This window comes from Lithobates pipiens, unplaced genomic scaffold (genome assembly GCF_037356315.1).
Source record: "Lithobates pipiens isolate NorthernLeopardFrog02 unplaced genomic scaffold, aLitPip1_a1.2 Scaffold_30, whole genome shotgun sequence".
NCBI lineage: Eukaryota > Metazoa > Chordata > Amphibia > Anura > Ranidae > Lithobates > Lithobates pipiens.
The window spans coordinates 87,428,322-87,453,150 of record NW_027507791.1 but is presented as its reverse complement, the minus strand read 5'-3'; the positions used below and the strand labels follow the sequence as shown (position 1 = coordinate 87,453,150).

Sequence of the window (24,829 nt, the reverse complement as noted above, 5' to 3'; positions counted from 1 at the left end):
AAACGTCAAGATCTACGTTTTTGAACACTTTATATTTTTTTAAACTGGCACTTTTAAGATGCCAGTAATCCAATTTGTATCCTGTGCACTAATGTTTGAGACTAGCTACTCCTGAACTGTTCCCACTCCCCACATTGGGGTAGTAGTTTAGTAGTTTTTATTGTTTTACGTTCTTAAACAATACAAACTACTAAACTACTACATTCTTATGTTGAGTGTTTTATGTGACTGAGACTGGCTGATCTCGCCCATGTGTGGGCTATAGTCGTGTATATATATTTTTCCAAAAATGAATAACAAAAATTAAAATTTTTTTAAAAAATGCCAGTAATCCGGGAAGTGATGTCATAACAATAATAATGCTTTTGGGTTACTAGATCCAAGACCCGAACAAAGCTTTGTTCGGGTCTTCAGCCAGCCGGCAGACATGCCAGCTGGTTGCTCATTCCTCCTGGTGGGACAGGAGATCAACCTGGGCAAGCAGCGGGAGGGGACATTTCATTTTCTGTGTATTCTAAACACCTTAAATAAAGAAAAAAAAAAAGGAAATAATGGTTGCCAGGCCACCATTCTAATCTTGACTCCAGTACTTTCTGGGTCACTGACACCAAGCAAAAATTGGCAGCAAGTAAGGTACCAACTTCTGATCTGTGTATGGGTTCTGAGTTGAAGATATATATCATGACGGTCAGACAAGCCACATTTTCAAGAGGAGGTCAGCAGTAAAAGCTTGTCATTTCATTACTTTCTTAATTTAGAATGTATTGAGAACTTGAAATGTACTGGTACTGTATATACACTATAAGCAGATGAAACATTCATTTTTTTATATCTTTTTAATCACCCTCACTCAAGGCATATGAAAGTAATAGAAAATTTACGCAAGGAAAGAGAGGAGAGATTGCAAAGTTTTAGAAGGAGCCGCAGCCTCAGCCCCCAGAAACAGCTGAGTGCCTCACAAACATCGTTGTCGTCATTGAGAGACTCTGATTTGCCCAGTCGGCGCAGGGAATACCTGCAGCAGCTGAGAAGAGATGTTGTGGATAGCACCAGGTATGACATTGATTAGCTGTTGCTATGAGAATTTTGGCCTGTCTAAAAGATCTCATAATTAGTGTATAGTGTACAAAATTTTGAAACATTAGAAAAACTTTAGTCAAAATGGAATTTTATGGAAATTTAACTGTAGCACTTGTGCTAAAACATGAACAAAGGTTATCTTTACTTATACAAAAGCCTTAGCCTAACCCAAATATACACATCACAGTGGCAACAAAATTGACTGATGTCCTAATTGTATCTTAGAATCCAGGAACCAAAGAGAAGGCTATCTCAGTGTCCCTCAGAGATTGAAGCGATGCTGAAGGATTATCAGAAGGCTCGGGAAGAGGCCAGAACGGAGATTGCTAGAGCAAGAGGCAAGTTACGTGAGAGGGCAGAGCTAGAGAAGAGACGTCTGCTGCAGAGCACTTTGCAGAAGGTGAGAATGGAAGAAACAACTCATGTTTGAATGTCTGTCTATTAAACACAAGCTTTATTTCATCACTGAGATTGGACTGGAATATGGTATAGTAGCTATGAGATACAAATCTAGAAACATTGCAATAAGCACAATGGACCTAAAACTATTTGTGTTACTTTATAGGAGGATATCAAAATGAAGACACTTGTAAGCACCAGCACTTTATTTACCAATTCTAGTCTCAGTCTGTCCTCAGGACCAACATCAGGGTACAACAGTGGCATGACAGCCACCCCTGCCAAGGGCAATAAGAACACTTTCAGGGAGGCAAAGGTGAGTATAACACATGCATTACATTTCTGTTCCTCTTCTGTACATCTTGGCCTATGCAGAAATTCTTTGTGAGTTACAGACAATATATCAGACATAAATCTTTGGCATATGACACTTTTTTGCTGCTCACATATAAACTTTTCTGCCCTTTTACAGTACTATCAGAAAATTCATGTATTATTACCTTTTTCCCTGCCTGCACTGGGCATTTTGTGAGTGAGTAGTGTCTTTTCCCCGGTTTCCCTCCCTGTTATTTGTATGACACTGCTGAGTACTACTGATAGTGCCGTTATGCTTTATTTCCTGGAATCCAGTAAGTAAAAAGGAAGTGAAGAGTATTTGCATTTTTTGCCTGGTGGGTTATCTACTGCCAGATGTGTAGTGGAGAGAGCAGCCGCTATGCATAAAAACTATCCATTAAATACTTATGTAGCATTTTCCTACATACAAAGAGCAGTGGCACAGATTTCGATGATGGAGTGGCCTCTGTTTTATGACTTTACATGTCTTTTTTTTAGAAAGTAAGTTGAGTCATAGCTCTGGATCCATCTGAGGCAGTGACAAGTGAAGTACACAGAAAGTGACAGCCTTCTTTAAGTTCTGGAAATAAGCAAACTATTGACATACGATGACATTGTTGGACACAATTAAAATACTAAAGATCTGTGTCGATGTGTTTTTGTTTCAGACAGATTTTGTATTCCTATATAAGTCTATGAGAGTGCAAAACCTGTTTTAAGCAGGTCAAATACACCTGTCAATACATTATAAATTATTTCAGAAACATTTCAGACTGATATCAAGTTGATGCCATTAACAAAAACCCAAAGCCTACAAAACCAGCCCCCTTATGCTAATAAAGTACTAACGTCCCTGTGAAAATCTTAATGTGTGCTCACTGGAAGGACTCCAAATTTTTGTTTTCCTTTTATTACAGACTTCACCAGTGGGCTTGGACTTGGAAATGGGTTCTGGAAGAGGAAGATCTGCAGTAAGAAACTGTTTTCTTCTGGCCCCCACTCAGAATGTTTCAATGCCTGGTATGTGACCCACAATACACTGTACACAATGAGAATGATGGGCAGTCTGAGTCTGGCAAAAAGTAATACATAGCATAAATATCAGATATGCTCAGTAATAAGTCATCCCAAAGGTGATATTTTAGTATTTGGCAGATTCTGGAGACTGTGTCGTGATTGGGCATAGATTAAAAGAATTCAGCCCCAGTACAGCCTAAACCTAAAACGGCAGCTCTGACTTTTATACTCATACACATCTCCACTGCTGCCCCCTGCAAACTCACCTGGTCACCTTGTCTTCCTAAGTTCAATGATGTCCAGCATCACTCAACCCACTTCCCGTGATTCCAGGGTGTCACGGTTTCACCCAGCCCCGCAACTCCCTCCTTTTCACCTGGACTCACAGGAGAAGTCTGCAAAGAGTTGCACCACATCCGTTTTGGTAAGGGATTTGACATGCTGAAGAGCAGATTGTTAATGCTTAAAGAGGCCAGCTGATTCTTTAGTAACCTACTCCCTGGCAACCATGCAAAGGGAATTCACTAGGTGTATAACCAGGGGGTGGATGGTCTTAAATCCTGTTAGACGAGTGACACACTTACAGATGTTTAAAAGAAAAAAAAAAACTGCCTTCTGTGTGGGACATGAGGCGTGTCCAGAGTAGATCATGGAAGGTTGGTTATTTTACCTGCAGTGCATATAACAATGTTCATTTTAAAACATTGTGCTTTTAGTTCCACTTGAAACCATCTGTTCTGTATATCTTGTGGAATCCACTAGTAGTATCTTTGCTGCTGAGTTCTGAATAGCCATATGGGGTTCCCATCCCCTGAATGAATTGAATATTTAATCCAGTTGGCCAGAAACAGAGATAAAAGTGAAGAATTCCATGGTGGCATTCCGCCTGAGCTCTGCACCCTTTTCAACCAACTTTATCACCCATGAAAAGGAGCAAGAGACTGTCGGGTTCCTCCAGAACACCAGCTCAATGCGCCATTCACCAAATATCTCCAATCCACAACATCCGATGCCAGGTTTAGCAGTGGTGGCTGCATTCAACGTTGAATGAATGAATGAAATACTTGAATAGCGCACAATGCGAACTGAATCGCCTCTAGGCGCTGTGGCGAGCTTTGATCATCTGCTAAAAGAGGAAGGTCTTGAGTTTTTTCCTAAAAGCCAGGTGATTTTCTTCCAGGCGGATGTTGATTGGTAGAGCATTCCATAGCCGAGGCCCTTGGACAGCGAATCTCCGATCCCCCTTGGATTTATACCGGTCTTTGGGCACGAGGAGGAGGTTTTTGTTGGCTGATCGAAGACTGCGGTTTGGTGTGTAATGATTTATTTTCTCCATTAGGTATTGCGGAGCTTCTCTATGCACGCATTTGTGGGTGAGGCAAAGGGTCTTGAACGTGATCCGTTTTTTTACGGTTAGCCAATGTAAGCTCCTCAGCGAAGGAGAGATGGATTCCCAGGGTTTTTTTCCTGTTATCAGCCTTGCCGCCGTGTTTTGGATCAGTTGTAATCGCGCAAGTTGATATTGTGGTAATCCTATGTAAAGCGAGTTTGCGTAGTCCAGTCGTGAATTAATGATTGTTCCAACTACCACTGCTTTGTCATTCTTTGGGATAAAAGGGATGAGTCTGCGAACGTTACTGCTCCTCACCTAATTTGGGTTTTGTATCTTGCCTTCCCGGCAAGATCAAACTATAAGCTAGCCTCTTATCTGGTGCTCCATCTAAGGGGACCAGTATCTATTCTCTCCTACAGGCCCTTCTGGCAAAGGTGACCTACAAGCACTAGCTAGTAGCATTATTGCTGCCTTATGGAGTGAACTTGTGGATTTAAACACTAAAATAACTGGTACCAACCCGAGAGTACACGCACTGGAATCCTTTGCTCAGCAATTCTCGCACTGGCTGTCCCAGCTTGAAGACACTGTTGTCACATCTCCAACTACTTCTGGGAGACATCGAAAATAGAAACCTCAGGAACAACCACAGACTCTGGGGTATTCCGGAAGTCACAGCAGACCCTGATCTTTCGGCTATGGTACAAGCTATATTTAACACTATACTGGGTAACTTCCAACAGATCCTATCAAGCGTGACAGGGTACACAGAGTTCAGGGCGTCCGCAGCCTCAACCCATTACAGCCAAGACATGGGCTACCCTTACGCCCTCACAACCTGAAAAGCGGACCAGACTTTTACCCTGCAATACCCACACACAGCTTACAACTCTCTGCCACTTCTTGAAATGTGAAGATCTCCAGCTCCTGGCCCGGCTTTGCTTCCTTGAAGATCAGAGGCCATTTTCATTGTCATTCACAAAATTCCACCCAGAGTAAGATCCCAGGGAAGGATTAACACTGCCTAGAAACAGTCTTCAAGCTCCAATGAGCCCTAAGCTTTTCCACCCACAGCTAGGATATCACCCTTAATCCATCACATGGTCCTGTGCCACTGCCCTTTTCCCTGGGTAGTCACAGTGGCAGCTAAGGAGTGTTCTTATGTTTACTCTATAGGCCCCCTCCCCTGGGGACTGGTCGAAAGGACGCCAAAAGAGACAGACTTGTTGATCCGGATACTCGGGAACCAGTACTGTGTAATCTTGACATGCATACAAGTATTGTAAGCCCCATAGGAGAACCTAGCCCGAGCTTCCGATTTCCATGGGGATACACCCCAGTAACAATGAACTTGTTATGATTCTCTAGACTTTGTTTTGTATCTATGTGTAATCCCAGGGTTTGGCTAGTCCAGGGTTAACCTCAGCAGCCTTTGTCACAAACGGTTATACTTGCCTGACAACCCTCAGATCTGGGGGGTGCTGGTACTGTTTTTACCAGTTAGTTACACATTACTTGAAAGTTTTTTTGCCTCCTTTTACAGGCTGGTTACGGTTGGAGACAGAGAGAGTCTCCTACCCCTTATATACAGCCCTACCAGCTATCGCATGCATGGCTACATATAGGGTAGGAAATCCCCAGTGAATTATAGTAATGTTGATGTACCACCCTGCCATACAAGCATTTTTACCGACTTTTTGAGTTGGTGCCTGTAGCCTAACACCATTCAAGACACGTTCTTGCGAGAGCCAACAGATTCTTCAGTGAGTCCAATTTAGGAGTGGGTGTGCTCCGCCTGCCACATGTTATTAGAAACGTAGCTTGATGGAAAGTTGAACCTCCCCTGCTAAGTGAGGAGGAAAGGCCTAGCATTACCTCTCCTCCCAGTGAAATCCAGAGGCTCTTCGTGTCTGCTGCAAGCTCCATCCAATTGTTAGACCAGCACGCCCTCATCCAAAACCACCAAAGGTGCATGGAACTTATTTACACTTAGCTAATATGTTAATGTAATACTCATTCAAATAACCCCCTGTCTGTCACTACTCCCTAGGAATACAAGCAGGATTGATACTGCTCAGTTGAGCAAATCCCTTGTACGATATCCCTTCCTGAATAGAGGACCAAGTTACTCGTTCAACTAGTGCTGTGCCCATGGGCCATGTGTGTGCCTAATTTTAACTAATAACAACGTTGTTATTTTTGTGTCAGGTGGAGGGTTGTAACATTTCCTTGTTTTGATTTTAATACTGTCTGAGTCCAATCAAATTTAATATTTTTTTTTTTGATACAGCATACTGTCTGAGGTCACTCTATAACAAAGTTCCCTGGGAACGCTTCCCATTACTCAAATTCAGTGCTAGCCTAGTCTCTCATACCTTACTTGCTGCTATGTTTATACCCTCGGGGACTTCCAAGCTAAGTGCCGGTTACTGCTGGCACCCTAGGCTGCATCCCATATACTTGCATTGGCACATACCAAGCCTATTTCCTCCACCCAGAAAGACTGGATACTTTTTTTTTACCCATGAGGCGTCCATAGCTAATGCTCATCAAGAAAACGGTAAAAAATTATGAGCTATTGGTGCAAAACCCTGCAGGTCCCACATATGATTGACCGTTGCATCTCTCCTATGCTGGAGTTGCCACCTAGATGCTAGTTCTCTACTTCATATTTTCTGGGACTGCCGTCCTCTATGGGATTTCTGGACAAAAGTCAAAGCCACTATCCATAGGGTGAAAGATGTGTCTTTTGCAGATGACCTGTCGGCCTTTTTGTTATATGTCACCCCTGATGTGAGTTATGCACTACAAAAATGCTCTTCTCAAGCATTTCCTCAGTGCAGCCAATGCCTGCATACTGGCCAAGTGGAAAAGGCCCTCTCCACCTACTATAAAGCAGTGGCTAGATCGAGCGGACATACATGAGCAATTAACAGCTAACCTCGAAGAACAATCATAAAAACAATTAAAAATGTGTACCCAAGCAGAGTTCTCTTGTAACTGAAGTATATATTTCTGTGTGGACTGGCCCTTTAAACATCAATGTTAGTGCAACTATGATGTGAAATAATATATTCTTTTACAATGCCAATGAAGTAATAGCAAATTCAAAGGCATGTATGGTAATCAGTAGACCATTTCAAAGCTACTACTGACATGTATTAATGTGCATAACTAAAGAGGTTGTAAACTTCACACGTGAAATATGAACAAGGCATATGCCTCTATAGTGTGTATTGTCTCAATTAATAGCACCATTGTCAATTCCCTCTGCTGCTTTATTCCTCTGCTATCAGCATGAATCACTTTTGACAAATTTTCCTGACACCAAGAGAAAAAAGGTGATGGGGAGAAAGCTCCAGGTGATGAACAGCCTCAGCTCTGTTCCTGTGTGAAGGTAGTGTGTACCTCCCACTCCTCTCTGAGCTCTGCAGAGTTTAATTTCAGCTTCCAACCCCCCCCCCTTTTCTGACAGCTCAGACATGCTTTAAAAACTCTGCACTTTGAATGCCAGTAGAGAAGACTTCAGATAATCAGGTACAACTTTTGTAGGAGGATTTTTTGATCTCTGTCTCACCTGAGGCCAATCAGTTCTCTTGGTGTATGTAAGTGTTTTTTTTTAATTAAATTAACAAACGTGGTATTCTGAGCTGCTCCGTGCAACTGGTTTTGCACAGAGCAGCCCCAATCCTCTTTCTGGGGGCCCCTGCTGGCACTCCAGGCTTCTCTTCAGCAAGTGCACCAGCGGAAAGCTTTCTACGGGGGGCATCTGTGCATGCTCGCTCCCGAGCCGCCCTGTCTGCATTTATTGACACAGAGCAGGTGGCTCGGCCCTGCCCCCTGCTCACTCTGCACAGCATTTAACTGACAACAGCAGGAGCCAGTGGCTCCCATTGCTAATAATCTGCCCAGGGAGGAGGGAGACAACAGTGAGACCCCACTGCTCTTGTGTACATTGCTGGATTGGATAGGGCTCAGGTAAGTATAAGGGGGGGCTGGGAGGGATTTTGCAGGACAGGTTTTTCACCTTTGTGCATACGCATATAGGTGAAAAACCTTAAGATTTTAGAACCACTTTAAGTAATCTAGAGCCAGCTATAGTGTCTACTAATATGCTGTCTTTTAGACCCCCTTTCACACTGGGATGGTTTTCAGGCGCTTTAGCCCTGGAAATGGCCTCTGCTAAGTGCCTGAAAACCGCCCCCCATTCATTCCAGTGTGTCTTTTCACACTGGGGCAGTGCTCTTGCGGGACGTTTCGAAAAGTCCTGCAAGCAGCATCTTTGAGGCAGGTTAGAAGTGCTGTATACAGCGCTCCCAAAACCATGCTACTTGATAGCCCCTGAAGTTAACCCCTTCCCTGCCAGTGCCATTAGTACAATGTCAGTGCATATTTTTAGCACTGATCACTGTAATAATGTCACTGGTTCCCAAAAAAGTGTCAAATGTCAATTAGGTGTCTGATCTGTCCGCCGCAATGTTGCAGTCCCGCTAAAAATCTCTGATCACCACCATGACTAGTAAAAAAAAAAAATGCCATAAATCTAAATTTTGCCTGGTCAGGATGTGGGTAAATTCTTCTGAAGTGATTAATATATCATCAGTGGCTAATAATAGTCTAAATCTAATCTGTAGTAGCATGGTAATTAGGATTGACTTCTACTGGTAAATCAGCAATTTGCAGTTTCCTGGTGTGTCAGGTATACCTTTTTAGACAAGACTGCTATAAAACAACAGATCGGACTAATTTTTTGGGGGTGCACTGCAATACCCACCGGTGTAATCAGCACTACTCAGAATGTTTACACCTTGTAAACTATTATTCTTGCATGTGAACAAGCACTGTTTCGAAAACAAATTGGTATGAACAGGGATGTAGTGGCACTGTGAGCAGATTATTTCCCCTGATAAGATGGTTAGCCTCAAGAATTAAAGTACTTTAGTTTGCCTACTGGAAAATGTGCCAAGAGACTGGCTAGATATAACCAATCATCTTTCTTTTTAGAACCAAATATAACCCAGCCACCTTCGGATAAAAGCTTAACAGCTGAAGCATCACCAACACACCGTGCTCGTCCACACACTCCCCTCCTACGTACACCCGTATTGTATCAGGATCTCGCCACTCAGGTTCAAGCCAGCGCAATGGCAGAGGTGAGTTCTGTATACAGCACATCATACAATGTATAATAGACACCCCCTTTGGCGTTTTGCACCCCAGCTCAGTAAAATATATATTTTTAGTTTGTTGCACTTGGGTGAAATAAGACTCTGCCAGTAAAGTCTTCTTGGGAAAGGTCACCTGAAGGGCCAACTCTGGGTTAAGTTAGTAAGTAGCAGTGGCTAGAAATTTAAAGAGCTGAATGTAGTGTATATATTAAACTCACCATAATGGATTAAATTCTCAATGGTAATGCCATTTGCTACAACTCCCTCGTGTGGACTTATACATTGGGAAAAAGAGTTAAGAGAAGGAGGAGACCATAAACACCACTTGTTATCCAATTGCTGCTCATCAACACTTAGCCAAATACACGGGAACAGGTATATTTTTATACATCCACATCTCATTACTGTGATTGTAAATTTTATCCATACTTGCCCGTATTTTGGTAAAAATTTTCATATTTATTATTCCACTTGTGTCTCCGTTCATCAGCCTCAGTGATTAACTGAATTTTCTTTTGAGCTGCCGATATAAAACCAACATGCAGCTAGTAAAGTCAGTTCTGAGGTAGCGTTTTAAAAAGCACTGAAGCCTATAAATCAACATAGTAAACCCAGGCAACTATCATTTCTAAAAGGAGAGATCAGCAGTGGACATCTATGTATTTGTCAGAGCATTTCAAGAGGCAGAGCAAATGCCTTTTACTATGATTTGTTTTACTACCACTTAGATTACCACTTACCTGCTAAATCTGGAGTTGTGCTTTGGTATAGACCAAGGAACTTTTAGGCCTCATGTCCACTGACGTTTTTACAGCTGCTTTTAGGAGCGTTTTTTCACAGATTAAAAACACCTCTTCATGTTTGCCTTGGTGTGCATGAGGCCATAGGCTTTTAGGAGCTCTAAGTGACATTGGCGTTTTTAAGCTCCAAAAAAACCCAGGACCAGCGCATTCTGAGGCTCCAGCGATAGAGCTGTAAAAATGTCAGACGCCGGTAAAAAGTGTTAAACGCGATTTAACGAGGCTTAATATACACAGCGTTAAGCCTTGTCTGGCATTTCTCTGCATCTATTCAAAATCAATGGTTCCCTATGGGAGCCCATTGATTTCCATAGAAGTCGCACCAGAAGTTGGATCAAGATGATCTGACTTGCGGTACGATGTGTATGCTGAAAATCTTGAATGGGAACCCCCGCCAAAATGGCCAAATTTTTTTTTTGCGTGAGGCCCCCCCCCCCCCCCCCAAGATGATATCTGGCACGCAGCCTGGAAGGTCAGGCATGGGGGGGAGCGAGTGCTCCCAGACCACACCAGGCCACATGCCCTCAACATGGGGGGGGGGGGTGCTTCGGGGTAGGGGTGGCCCTGCAACCCCCACCCCAAAGCACATTGTCCCTATGTTGATGAGAAGGGCCTCTTCCTGACAACCCTTGCCATTGGTTGTCGGGGTCTGACGGCATGGGCTTAGAGGAATCTGGAAGCCCCCTTTAAGAAGGGGCCCCCCAGATCCCAGCCACCCAACCCTAGGTGGATGAGTACATCGTACCCCTACCCATTCACCTAAAAAAAATGTATTTAAAAATAAACACACTACACAGTTTTAAAGTATTTTATTAAGGCAGCTCCGGCTCGACATCTTCTCCCTCTGCCAGTCCTTCTCCCCTCTGTGCTGGCTTCTTGCCGTTTTGCTGGGTCTTCTCCCTCTGTTCTTCCGATGTTAACTCAAAGAGATCTCCTGGTGTAATGCTGGGTCTGCCGTGTGCAGTGACCTATATTGGCATGGGGTGGGGCCACACAATGTAATTTGGAGACCACGCCTCTTATGATGTCATCACCCCATCATGCCATGGGCTGTGATGTCACAAGGGGCGTGACCACCAAATGACATAATCCGGTGGCCCCGCCCCATGCCAATACAAGTCATTGTACACGACCGACCCAGCATTACACCGGGAGATTGCGTCAACATCGGAAGAACAGAGCAAGAAGAGCCAGCAAAAGACAGAGAAGACAGTGGAGAAGACCTGGCAAAAGAGCAAGAAGACAGCGGAGAGAGAAGATAACTCAGAGAAGAAGAACCAGAGAGGGGAGAAGGACCGACAGAGGGAGAAGATGTTGCCAGAAGAGGGAGAAGAGCCGGAGCTGCCTTTATAAAATGCTTTAAAAACCTGTGTAGTGTTTATTTTTGACACTTGTTTATTTTTTTAGGTGAATGGGTAGGGGTACAATGTACCCCATACTCATTCACCTAGGGTGGGGGGGCCGGGATCTCGGGCCCCTTTGTTAAAGGGGGCTTCCAGATTCCGATAAGACCCCCGCCTGCAGCCTCCGACAACCAACGGCAAGAGTTGTCGGGAAGAGGCCCTTGTCCTCATCAACATGGCAATTTCTTTACATTTTGGCAGGGTTCCCTTTCAAGATTCTCAGCACATAAGTCGCACTGCAAGTTGGTTCATCTTGATCCGACTTCTGGTGCAACTTATAATCAAATCAATGGGCTCCCATAGGTAACCATTGATTTTGAATAGAGACAGACAAACACGGCTGAAAGCTAGCGCGACTAAACGCGGATAAAAACGAGAGGAAAAAAAGGGGATAAAATCGCGTTTTTAACGCCGCTTTTTTTTTCTGATGTCGGTACTAACTTTACAGCGCGTTTTTTAAAACGCCCGTGGGCATGAGGCCTTAGGCCCAGTTCAACAGTCGTCACACATATGAGCGTCTTTGTGCATATTTTTGCATGGTCTTGTGCTACATACATAGACCAACCCATTCATTTCAATTGCCTGCCCTAAGTGTGACAAATGTTGCAAAGTAGGTCATACATCTTTTCCAGCATTGGGAATGTTTTAACCGTGTGTGTTGCTGCTTTTTTATTGGTCAAAAATGTGCATTACAAAGTATTTTTTTGCATGTTTTATAGGTATGCACAAAATCACACATTCACAAAATGCTATAATGTGAATGCAGTCTTAGGCCTCATGCACACCGGGCTTAAATAATGCCTTTTATAGGCATTGGGTTTCTTTTTCAACTTAATTATAGATGTTTGGAGGGATGGGTAATTGTGCCTGCCAATGTGTTTGAGAATTGTTTTGCATATAATAAAGTCAAGACCATTTAACACTATACCGTTGTTCTCCATATACAACACTTGCCCTGGGGGGGGGGGGGGATGACCTTATGGTACCCCCACATTTTCCTCTTGCCTTGGGGGGGTGACCTTATGGTACCCCCACATTTTCCTCTTCCCTTGAATTAGCCCACAGTTGCGGAGGCACCCCACATATATGTGCAAATCGGTAATACTGACTTTTTATTGGTTTGAGGTCCATCTTTTATGGTGTTTTTTTCAGCTCTCATTAAGACACCCCTTTATGTGCTTTGAGCCATTCCTTTATGGGACTTGTATTGTTTGATATCATTCCTACTATTTACAGATATTTTTCTTCTAGGTTATGGCTGCTTGTTCATATGACATAAAGAACCTGTTTAATGGCCAAGGAGCAGCAGGCTGGGTGTAAGTTCTTATTACAATCTTGTCTTTTTCTGCTCCTCTTTTACTTACACTCATTTGCAGATATCACATTTTGAAAATACTGACACCTTACAGCTAGAGAGCAAATCTGTACTGTTAATGAAAGTACTATTCGATGATTCTCACAATATTGGTATGAGTTATGAATCAAAGCTAAAATGTATCTTTTACGTAGACATTAAATATATTTTAACTCAGTCTGTGACCAGGCTATGTACATTCATATATTTATATTTTCTTACCAAGCAGAAAATAACTTTAAAACATGCCCTTACTGACCTCTGTATGTGCAGGTACTGTGGGGGCAGTTCATCCTCAAAGTTCAAAACAGGAGAACTGAAGTAGTTGGCTTGGCTCCTCCCTCGCAAAGCACCTGTGTTTACATTGGTTATTAGACGGCTGCTAAGTCACTGCTGAGATGGGGAGCAGGATGAGCTAGGCCACTAACAGAACTATCACCGTGTTCATCTGATTGTGGGCCCATCCTACTGGCCCCTGAACGTAAACAGTGACCTGGGAGTGAGCCTGCTTGGGTGCCCCCAGAGAAAGCTGCCTGCTGTGGGTGCAACCGGCAGGCGCAAGAGCGCTGGCATGGGACCCGAGGAGAGGAGGATCTGGACTACTCTGTGCGAAACCATTACACAGAGCAAGTAAGTATAATATGTTTATTTAAATAAAAACAAAAAAAACAAGGCTTTAATATCGTATTGACCTGCTGCCAGATATATATATATATATACATACAGGCAGCAGGAAGGGGTTAAGGATTAATAGCTTCACAGTACCTGCAGCTACAAAAATCAGTAAGGGCTTGTTTAGGGGGCTCATTCACGTCATAATGTGTGTAATATAACATCCCTACACACATTAGAACACATTGGCTGAGTGCATGATAACACAACATATATACTGTATATGCATTGAGATTCACAGTTAATTGCACCAATGCACATCTGCAATGCACCTGCCTTTTAGTGCACTGCACCACACAGATGCATACGCTGTGCTTTGCCCTGCACTGAAGGATATTGCCCAGAATCTATTTTCTCCTGCGTTGAGGTTTTATATACGTTTTTGACTGCTTGTTAGGAATATGTAAATATATGAATCTCCATAGTCCAGACACAGGTTTACTTTAAGAATAATTCCTAAATCAGGAAGGCTGGCAACTTGGATGCTCTTGAATAAAAGTACTTTATTGGTTACATGGGTACACAGGTACAGGCAAAGCACTTTAAGAGTAAAACCCAAAACTTAACCCATACACATGTATTCCATATTCGTCACTACGGGGAATGTCTATAATTGATATTATTCAAAGTTAGGTGTAACAGTAATGCCGCGTATACACGATTGGATTATTCGCCGGATAATCCACCCGTGTTTTCTTCCCAAAAGTCCAGCGGACTTTTAAAATGAATGTCGCCACCTCCATCGGCGAGATTGACACCTCGCTAGCCCCGTCACCTGGTATGGATTTAAAGGGAAAGCCCTACGCCGAAAAAACGGCGTGGGGGTCCCCCCAAAGTCCATACCAGACCCTTATCCAAACATGCAGCCCGGCCGGTCAGGAAAGGGGGTGGGGACGAGCGAGCGAGCACCCCCCCCCCGAACCATACCAGGCCGCGTGCCCTCAACATGGGGGGGTGCTTTGGGGAAGGGGGGCCCTGCGGCCCCTCCACCCCAAAGCACCTTGTCCCCATGTTGATGAGGACAAGGGCCTCTTCCCGACAACCCTGGCCGTTGGTTGTCAGGGTCTGCGGGCGGGGGTCTTATCAGAATCCGGGAGCCCCCTTAATAAGGGGGCCTCCAGATTCCGGCCCCCTACCCTATGTGAATGAGTATGGGGTACCATGTACCCCTACCATTCACCTGGGGAAAAAAAGTGTTCACAGGTTTTTAAAATACTTTATTAGACAGAGGAGGAGTCCAGCGAGAAGACCCCCGGAGCTATCTTCTGCTCTTTTACTAGCGGAGGAGCCTGTCTTTCTCCGCCGCCGTCCGGAGGTCTTCTTCCGACTTCGGGAGTCTTGTCCCGCTCTTTGGTTCTTCTTGCTGGGCCTCCGCTTTCTTCTTCCAGCTCTTTAACTAGCGTTGGCCCTGTCTTCTGTCGCCTGCTTCTGCCGCTTCTTCTTCCGATATTGACATGACGCTCTCTCCAGCCGTAATGCTGGGGACGCGTTGTGCGGGGACTTGTATAGGGACAAGGGGCGGGATCACCTGGTGACCCCGCCCCTTATCCCTATATAAGTCGCCGCACAACGTGTCCCTATTACAAAATAGGGGATAGATTTATGGAATTATTTTTATTTTTTTTACTAGTAATGGCGGTGATCTGCGACGACGTGACTGCGACATCACGATGGACACATTGGACATTTTTGGGACCAGTCATTTATACAGAAATCAGTGCTATACAAATGCACTGATTCCTGTGTAAATGACACTGGCAGTGAAGGGGTTAACCACTAGGGGGCAGGGTAAGGGTTAAATGTGTCCTGGGGCGTGTTTCTAACTGTGGGGGCATGGTTACATGTGACACGTCACTGATCTCTGCTCCCAATCACAGGGAGCAGAGATCAGTGACACTGTCACTAGGCAGAACGGGAGATGCTTGTTTACATTAGCATCTCCCCGTTCTTCCTCCCTGTGAGACAATCTGCCCCTGTGGATGAAGATACCTCATCTATCACTCCAACCACACAAATCTGCAGACAAGGCAGCAACATCATAGACATCTAGAGGGAGATTTACTAAAACTGGAGAGTGCAAAGTCTGGTGCAGCTCTACAAAGAAACCAATAAACTTCCAGATTTTTAGTCAAAGCTTAATTGAATAAGCTGAAGTTAGAAACTAAAAGAACGGCGCCAATTATATAACTGAATACAACAATAAATAAGAAAAATGTGAATAGAATTAAATGATTAATCCGTTCAATCCTAACATATACATCCACATCAATAGATCACCAGTTACTGAAAATAGCTTTTCTAAGGTAAATCTCTTATCTGTGCAAATAAAAAATATCTCATCTGTGCAAGTTAATAAAAAAAAATGTTATATATAAAAAATAATAAATAATAATACGGTTTTTAAATAAATAAAGTCCAAATCCAAATCTTGCTTGAATCACCACTGTGACTCCACACATGTAGATTAAGGTGAAAGAAATGCCCGACCACTGAAATGATATTGCTCTTACCAGATACTCAAGTAAAAGTGGTATGTAACTCTATCCCCTCAGCAGCCTGAAGTATATACCGAAGGAGCCTTTAATGCACTGGAACCAGACCTCTTGCTGTAATGGTTATATATATATACTTTGCAAGATGTTTCCCAACTTTAGCTCAAAAAGACTTCCCATAGTGTAAAATTGTATCAACATTTTAATAGAATAAAAGGAAATTCACTTACAAACAAACTTGTAACAATCGCACAAAAAACAAAGCCGGCCGCCAATTTTCGGGAGCTCGTCCTCCCCTCGTGTAGCGTGGTGGCATCACTGCGTGCCGAAACCGGTTTATGCATACAGCTTCTGCCCCTGTGGATGAAGATACCACGCTACACGAGGGGAGGACGGGCTCCCGAAAATTGGCGGCCGGCTTTGTTTTTTGTGCGATTGTTACAAGTTTGTAAGTGAATTTCCTTTTATTTTGTTAAAATGTCGATACAATTTTACACTATGGGAAGTCTTTTTGAGCTAAAGTTGGGGAACATCTTGCGGAGTATATATATAACCATTACAGCAAGAGGTCTGGTTCCAGTGCATTAAAGGCTCCATCGGTATATAATTCAGGCTGCTGAGGGGATGGAGTTACATGCCCCTTTTCTTTAAATATCTGGCATGAGCGGAATATCATCTCGGTGGTCGGGCATTTCTTTAACCTTAATCTGCATGTGTGGAGTCACCGTGGTGATTTAAGCAAGATTTGGATTTTATTTAAAAGCCTTTATTATTATTTATTTTTAATATATAAAAAATGTTTTCATTAACTTGCACAGATAAGAGATTTTTGATTTGTACAGATAAGAGATTTGCCTTAGAAAAGCTATTTTCAGTAATTGGTGATCTATTGATGTGGATGTATATGTTGGGATTGAACAGATTAATCCTTCAATTCTATTCACATTTTTCTTATTTATTGTTGTATTTAGTTATATAATCGGCGCAGTTCTTTTAGCTCTTTTTTTCCATTATATGTGTGTGTATCCCACTTGAAGCTGCAGCCTATGGAGTGATTTAGGTTTTGGTACTACCAGTATTAATTTTTTGGTCTAGTGCAATTTTTTTGTCTAGCACAGTCTTTCTTTTTGCATATTTGAAGTTAGAAGCTGATTGGCTACCATGCACAGCTGGACCAGATTTTGCACTCTTCAGTTTTAGTAAATCAGCCCCCCAGTGTCAAGATCCCACACTTAACATTGTGAATTATTTCTCACACTTTAATATATTACATGTATGAACCCCCAGCCCCCCCCCCCCATATCTATCGATGTACCTGCCTCATTATTGTATTTTTATATCCACAATAAAAAGCATTGAACAAGAAAGATGAGGCAAATCATTAATACTAATTTCTTTGTTTAGTTTACTGAATATGTGAGAATTAGAAACTCACAAAGAAATGTTTTCAGAGGCTATATTTTAACAATATACAGTGCCTTGCAAAAGTATTCACCACCAATATTCATTCACCTCACAGCTCCAAGTCGCTTTGGATAAGTCTCTGAGCCTGCCACATCTTACCACTGGGATTTTTGCCCTTTCCTCCTTGCAAAACTGCTCCAGCTACTTCAAGTTGGATAGTTTGCGCTTGTGAACAGCAATCTCAAAGTCTGACCACAAATTTTCTATTGGATTGAGGTCTGGACTTTGACTATGACATGCAAACACATTTAAATGTTTCCCCTTAAACCACTCAAGTGTTGCTTTAGCAGTGTGTTTGGGGACATTGTCCTGCTGGAAGGTGAACCTCCATCCTAGCCTCAAATCACACACACACACAGTGGTACAGGTTTTGCTCAAGAATATCCCTGTATTTAGCATCATCCATTTTTCTCTCAACTCTGACCACTTTCCCAGACCCGACTGCTGAAAAACATCCCCACAGCATGATGCTGCCATCACCATGTTTCACTGTGGGGATGGTGTTCTTTGGGAGAGGTGATGTGTTGGGTTTGCACCAGACGTAGCTTAATTTTAGTCTCATCAGACCAGAGCACCTTCCTCCATACATTTTTTGGGAGTCTCCCACATAGCTCAAAATGTGCCATTTTGTTTTTTGCTAAAAGTATTGTCTTTCTTCTGGCCACACTGCCATAAAGCCCAACTCTATGGAGCGTACTGCATATTGTCATCCTATGTACAGATACTCCAGTCTCTGCTGTGGAACTCTGCAGCTCATCCAGAATTACCTTAGGTCTCTGTACTGCCTCTCTGATTAATGCCCTCCTTGCCCGGTCCATGAGTTTTCATGTGCGGCCATCTCTTGGCAGGTTTGCTGTTGTGCCATGTTCTTTCCATTTGGTTATGATAGATTTGATGGCACTCCCAGGGGTCACCAAAGATTTGGATATTTTTTTTTATAACCTAACCCTGACTTGTACTTCTCAACAACATTGTCCCTTACTTGTTTGGAGAGTTCCTTGGTCTTTGTGGCAGTTTTTGGTTAGTGGTACCTCTTGCTTAAGTGTTGCAGCCTCTGAGGCCTTTCAAAAAGGTGTGTATATGTAATGACAGTTCATGTGACAATTAGATTGCACACAGGTGGACATCATTTCACAAATTATGTGACTTCTGAAGGCAATTGGTTGCATCATCATAGCTTTTTATGGGCTTCATAACAAAGGGAGTGAATACATACGCACATGCTAATTATCATTTTTGTTTTATTTCTGAAAAATAGATTTATGTATATATTTTTCTAATTTTACTTCACCAACTTAGACTATTGTGTTTTGATCCATCGCATATAATTCAGATAAAAAAAACAACATTGAACTAAACACTGTAATGTAACAAAATAGGTAAAAAGCCAAGGGGGTAAATACTTTTGCAAGACACTGTAAAATAAGGGGGCCACAGAGATGGTTTTTATTCTTTTGTATGTCTGTTTCATGCTTTGGTGTTTCTCTATTACAGATACCAGGTAACAGAGAAGGATGTATTGGTATACTACAAGGCCTTCTCGTCACCAACAAAGCATGGCTTTATTGGAGCTGGGGTCATTAAGAGGCCTCTATATAATGTCTGGGATATGGTGAAAGATGTTCATGCGAGGAGACTGTATGACAAGTCAATCCTAAGCTCTTGTGTACATCAGAGAGTGAGCAGCACTGTTCAGCTGGGTAAGCAACTTATTTATTTTACAGAAAAATATGGCAGGAAATATATCAAATTTTCTTTAAACCGAGAGGTTAAAGGTCATATCTACAACTGGGTCCCAACTGGTCGCTCATGTTTGCAAAAAGCATATTTCCATAAAGTAAGTATCTGCCTCAATTAATAGCACCCGGTCACGCTTTCCATCCTTTGCAGTCTGTATATATCACTTCTGGCAGTTTTCACTGATGCTGGACATTTGATTGTGGGACTTAATCAAGAGGATGTGGATTGGCCATTAATAAGCACCCAACTCTAAGTGAGCAACTTCTAAGAAGGCTTCTGGTTGTACACCATCTCCAACTGAAATGACTTCAGTAGGATTCCAGAGTATGCTGTCTGCTGAGAATCTTGGGAAACACAGGGCCCACAAACAGTGCTGGTTTCTTTGTGCCATGCAGGAGATGTGGACACGCAGGTGCACCAACCTATTGCTAGAATGAGACTAATGGTTGATGAGAAGCAGTGTCTCATAGGAAGACTGCAATTGAGAGCAATATCCTCAACATCATCCAGAATACAGAGAGCAAGCCACTTATCTTCTCAAAGCTTCCCAGAGATAAAGGTCTTACAGCACCTAAGCAATGTCAAATGGAGTCATGGAACTGACTCACTGTTAGATCTTTCAAATAAACAGGGACCAGCTGTTCTGGGCAACCAGACTCAATCCTTAGACTTGGTGACACCCCTACAGGTAGAGAGAGTTCCTTCAGGGTGTGTGGAGATACCACCCCATTAATCTTAAGACTGATGGGGTCACTTTAAATCCAGGGTGAGAGGTTTGAAAAAGGCACTCATTGCAAATGGTGAGGTAGTATTTAGTTCTTCAGCCTGACCAATTAAGTCTTCAGAGACAGGAATACACCTGGCACTGTGTCATGGCTCTGGACTTGAAAAGTGTTGTTCAGCAAACACATTACACAAAGGTTTGTAAAGCACCACAATGCAGAGTGCAGTGTCTGAAGGTCATTTTCCAGGCTAGCTCCACATGTCTAGTTCAGTGGAGTCTCGGTACGGCCACCAAAGCTAATGCTGGGAAAATTCTCATCTGGATAGCTGCTATATAGAGACTTACTCAAGCAGCAGTGCAGTAAAGAATCTTGACTGAAGCATGACTATAGGAAGGGGCTGGCTTACAACCGTTCTGTTTGCCAGTGTCCTACCTTCCTGAATCCGTTGAGGATAGATAGCTCTGAGCCAGTAGGGTTATCCAGCTGGTATTGTTATCTTAATCCTAGGGTATTGATGTTGGTGTAAATGATCTGGTAAGTGGACAAACAGCCTATACAATCCAGAGAATCACCAGTGTCTCCTTGGCTTGTAGCGTAATGTAATGAGAATTGTAATTGAAGTGCCACACCACTGCATTCACAATAGTGATTAATATTATTGCTAATACTATTATATTCATTTTTATGATTTTATAATGTATGGTTCAAGTTATACATATCGGCTTTGAGATTTATTTTACCAAATTTTTTCATATATTTGTTCCTATTAGGTTTCATAGTTAGTAAGGTTGAATAAAGACACCAGTCCATCCAGTTCAACCTGAGTGAGTGTCTACCCCTCTCCCTGTACATTGCACACTCACATTGGTCCCTACCCTCAAGGAGCTCACAATCTAAGGTCCCCATTCATATACTAGGGCCAATTTTGGACAGAAGCCAATTAACCTACCTGCATGTCTTTGGAGTGTGGGAGGAAACCGGAGTACCCGGAGGTTAACATATCACCCAGAGTGAATCATTTTATTAAGTGCCAATTATTAATGTTGGTGTATTTTTTTTTTTTTTTAAACAATATAGGTTAGTACTCATGTTCTCATTTTTGTATTTTCTTTTTGACACTCCATATACTATTGAATATTTGGTTTTAATTATGACCCTGTGCAGGAAATATTGTTTTTGATATATTGATGTGGAGATTTTCTTATGTTCTTTTTAGCCCTGATGATGTTGGCGCTCTCGGACCCCAGAAGCGCATTGTCTACTTTTTGGATTGTACTAATTTGTAATAGAATGAAGTTGTATCTGGACCTCTTAGCAATGATGTGGCATTTTAAATTCAATTATTGTTACCTTCCTGAATTTCTGTGTCCCCCAATGGACATTGGAGAAATATACTAGTGTCTGTCACATTTACAAACTTCTTGTCTGAGTCCATGATACTGACTGACAGCACAGCTTATGGGGAAGTAGAGCATGAAAAGTTCCCACTTATCGCTGGAAAGTGAACTGCTTTTCCATGTTCAGACTAATCAGTCACAGCATGTTGAGGAGAAGCAGTGGGAGATGCACTAGAACTAATATACTACTACATCTAAGCAAGGCATAACTGTAAAAACGGTATACATTATCTTTAACTAAAAAAAAAAAAAGTTTTCAGGTCGTAAAAAAAAAAAATATGAATTTGTGGTTTAGGCTGTTTTAGAGGTTTGCTGTGATAATTCTTGTGACTTTGCATTACATGTAGGCAGATTTACCACTTAAAAAAAAAAAAAAAGTGGCTGGTAGAACAGGATTTCAACCACTTGCTGAACCAACCAACACTTTTACTGACGGCCAGTGGCCTGACCAGGCACCGCGATGTACCAGTACATCACCCCACTCTACACACCCTGTGACCAGACACAGCAGATGGCATTGTTCGGTAATGGGATGCTCTGATTGTCCCAGATACCATGTGATCGCTGTGCAATCACATGCCACCTAGTAAACAGTCATGAATGGAATCCATTCTTGACATCGTTGTGATGGATTTGGTCACCAGTGATCACATGGTACCTGGACCATGTGATCGCTGTGATTAATCAATGAGTCATAAATGAAAGCCATTCATGACAGTTCAAACAATTGCTGTTACAGTGATCACCACTGTAGCAAGCAATCAGTGTTAAAAAAATAAATCCCTGATTCCCTCCCCAAGTAATACAGTGTCACTATGGTGAACCTGAACTAAGCGCATGACAGTGTGTAAAGAAAAAAGTTAAAGTAAACAAAATGTATTTTATTTTTTTACATACTGTCACCAGTCAGTATCCCTGATCACCATCACAGCACTGTTGACAGTATAATAAATAAAAAATTATAAATATCTTTTTTTTTTCCCAAGAAAGTGTAACAAAAAATTGCAACTTCAAAAAACTTGCCATGCCTCTTACCAAATAATATACTAGAGCTACACCAATACCATACATATATACTTTTTTTTTGTTATACTTGCCCATACCAATTACCAGTACCTATGGCCATGGAATGATTGTGCTCACTCTGACATTCACTGCAATACCCCAGTTGTCTGGCACAGTTGTAAACAATTGCACCACACAAGTGAGGTAGGTATCACTGAACATCAGGGCGAGGCACTAATTCTTTGGCCATCACTCATGGTGATCTCTAAACTAATAACCTATAGAGGGTTTTTAAAGCATTACCTCTGGACAATTTTGGGTACTTAAATTTATTTCTGTTTCATAGGCACACCCAATTTTAGTGCTTGATGTGTTGGGTATTTACTCATTGCAACCTCACCATTTATATTTTACTGAAAAACTGATTAATATACTGTTTTCGTGCCCTAAAATTAACTTCTGTGTATTTATTCAAAATTTGTGTTTGATAAATGTGTGCTAATATCATGTGACAAAAAAAACTATCGCCATTTTATTCTTCAAGGTCTTTGTTTTCAGAAATATATATGTGGAGAAGTTAAGTAATGTTCAGGCCTAAAACATGCATTTTACATGTGTGCTAAAACTGAAAAAGAGGCTCTGGTAGCGAAGTGGTTAATCATTTACTTGCAGTAATTTCTGTGTTGCAAATGAGTGTAGTATTTGTTTTACAATAAGCTAAAATGTCACAGTGATTGTAAAAATACAAGTTAAAGTAAACCTGTTGTGGGAGAAAGCTTAAAAAAAAACACAACTAAATTTCAGGCTATAATATGAACAGAGTTGAGTGAATTCAATCTCACAATCATTCAAAAACCAGACTGTGCTGCACTTTTTCATTACATACATATATGAAGTTTGGTGTCTCATTGTTCATTTTCTTTCTGTAGTCCATGTGGTGATGGATATGTCGCTTTGTTACCTAAAGCAACCCAGGGATTTCTGTTGCATCACCGTGGAGTCCAAAGAGGTAAGTGCTGATTTGCCATAAAGACTTGGGGCCCCTTTCATGAGTACAGACCAAGTGGGTCCGCCTGTCAGTTTTTCAGGCAGACCTGATCTGGCCCATCCATTGCTCTCTATGGAGCAGCGGATGTCAATGGACATGTGTCTGCTAACACCTGCTAACATCCAATCCAATCTTGTCTGCTAAAAACAGCTGGATGGGGATCCATTCCCTATCTGTCTGGCGGAGCGAAGTCAGATGTCTGTTTGCATCCAACAGCCCAAGGAGGTCAGAGCTGTGCAGAGCGGACACAGACCTGTCATCTGCCTGCTCAGCGGGGATCAGTGAATCTTCATGGTATTTGTAACCCAAATTAGGTGAAGAGTTTGGTAACATTTAGTCTATGGTGACAGCCTTAAAATGTCACTGATGCTACCAGAATAAATAGACTCACATTGCTATTGTCTAAATATTAAACAGATGGTATTAAGAGCTAATTAAATTAAGATGGTGCTGGCTTTTTTTCTACCATCACTGACCAGGCCTGGTGCAGTGCTGGTAGGACATATACAAATCTGTCTGACTATATGCATGGATAAGTTGGGTTGGGGTTTCTTGATCAGTTCAAAAAAAGTAGTTATACCTTAAAGAAGAACTCTCAATATAATTTTGTTTACATTGTTCGGCCCCATGTGGGACAAAGTATATGTAGTACTTAGTCCCATAAAGCTAGGTGCTTCTCAAATCAAGTTATGAGGTCCAACCTGTTCCTCTCTGACTGGGGCAGAGCAGACAGCTAGGAAGAAGACTCATCATAACAGCAGCTCAGCTCTGAGCACTTTACCCACCCAGACAAGCTGCAGGAAGATCGGAAGCTGCACATTCACTTTCAGTATTCCTCGTCTTGGGAAGGCAGTCTGAGCAGAGACCGGTTGCCGTTATGATAAATCCATCCTTCCCAGCTGTTGTTGGATTGGCTGCAGGGGAAGGGGAGAAGACAGGTCAGAAATCATAACTAAACGGAGGAAGCACCTAGCTACAGGAGCTGAAAGTACTGAATTTACTTTTTCCCCATGGAGGGCAGAAAAACATGAGCTCTTTAAGCCAGTCATGTTTCTGGTGTAAGTAAAAAGAAGCACGCTACACACATTTTACACAATCAGCTGTCCTCTGACAATGTGTTTGTATTACACAGGAGAAATGTTACAGCTTGTGCTTCCAGTCAGTGCATAACGAGTCTATGCCGCGTCCTACTAAGGATGTTGTAAGGGGAGAGATCCTACCCAGTGCCTGGATACTGCAGCCTGATATCAGCAATGGAGAAACAGTCACACGAGTCATTTATATGGTCCAGGTAAGAACTACAAGCTGTACAAGTATAACCCCTGGTTTTTAGGAAACACATTTTTACAGTTACCCGTTTTACCCCATTATCTGTGGGAGACCAAGAAAAAGATCT

At 42.3% G+C, this 24,829-nt stretch overlaps 1 protein-coding gene across 1 annotated transcript in view; it reads left to right on the top strand.

Moving 5' to 3' along the window:
• Window positions 1-24,829, top strand: part of STARD9 (StAR related lipid transfer domain containing 9) — a 314,211-nt gene that overhangs the window by 280,754 nt on the left and 8,628 nt on the right. The window contains exons 24-32 of the mRNA XM_077464565.1: window positions 856-1,053; window positions 1,306-1,480; window positions 1,646-1,795; window positions 2,733-2,835; window positions 9,170-9,318; window positions 12,788-12,852; window positions 19,013-19,218; window positions 23,315-23,394; window positions 24,566-24,724. Of these exons, the coding sequence (XP_077320691.1) occupies window positions 856-1,053; window positions 1,306-1,480; window positions 1,646-1,795; window positions 2,733-2,835; window positions 9,170-9,318; window positions 12,788-12,852; window positions 19,013-19,218; window positions 23,315-23,394; window positions 24,566-24,724 (1,285 nt within the window). The remainder of the gene's footprint in view (window positions 1-855; window positions 1,054-1,305; window positions 1,481-1,645; window positions 1,796-2,732; window positions 2,836-9,169; window positions 9,319-12,787; window positions 12,853-19,012; window positions 19,219-23,314; window positions 23,395-24,565; window positions 24,725-24,829) is intronic.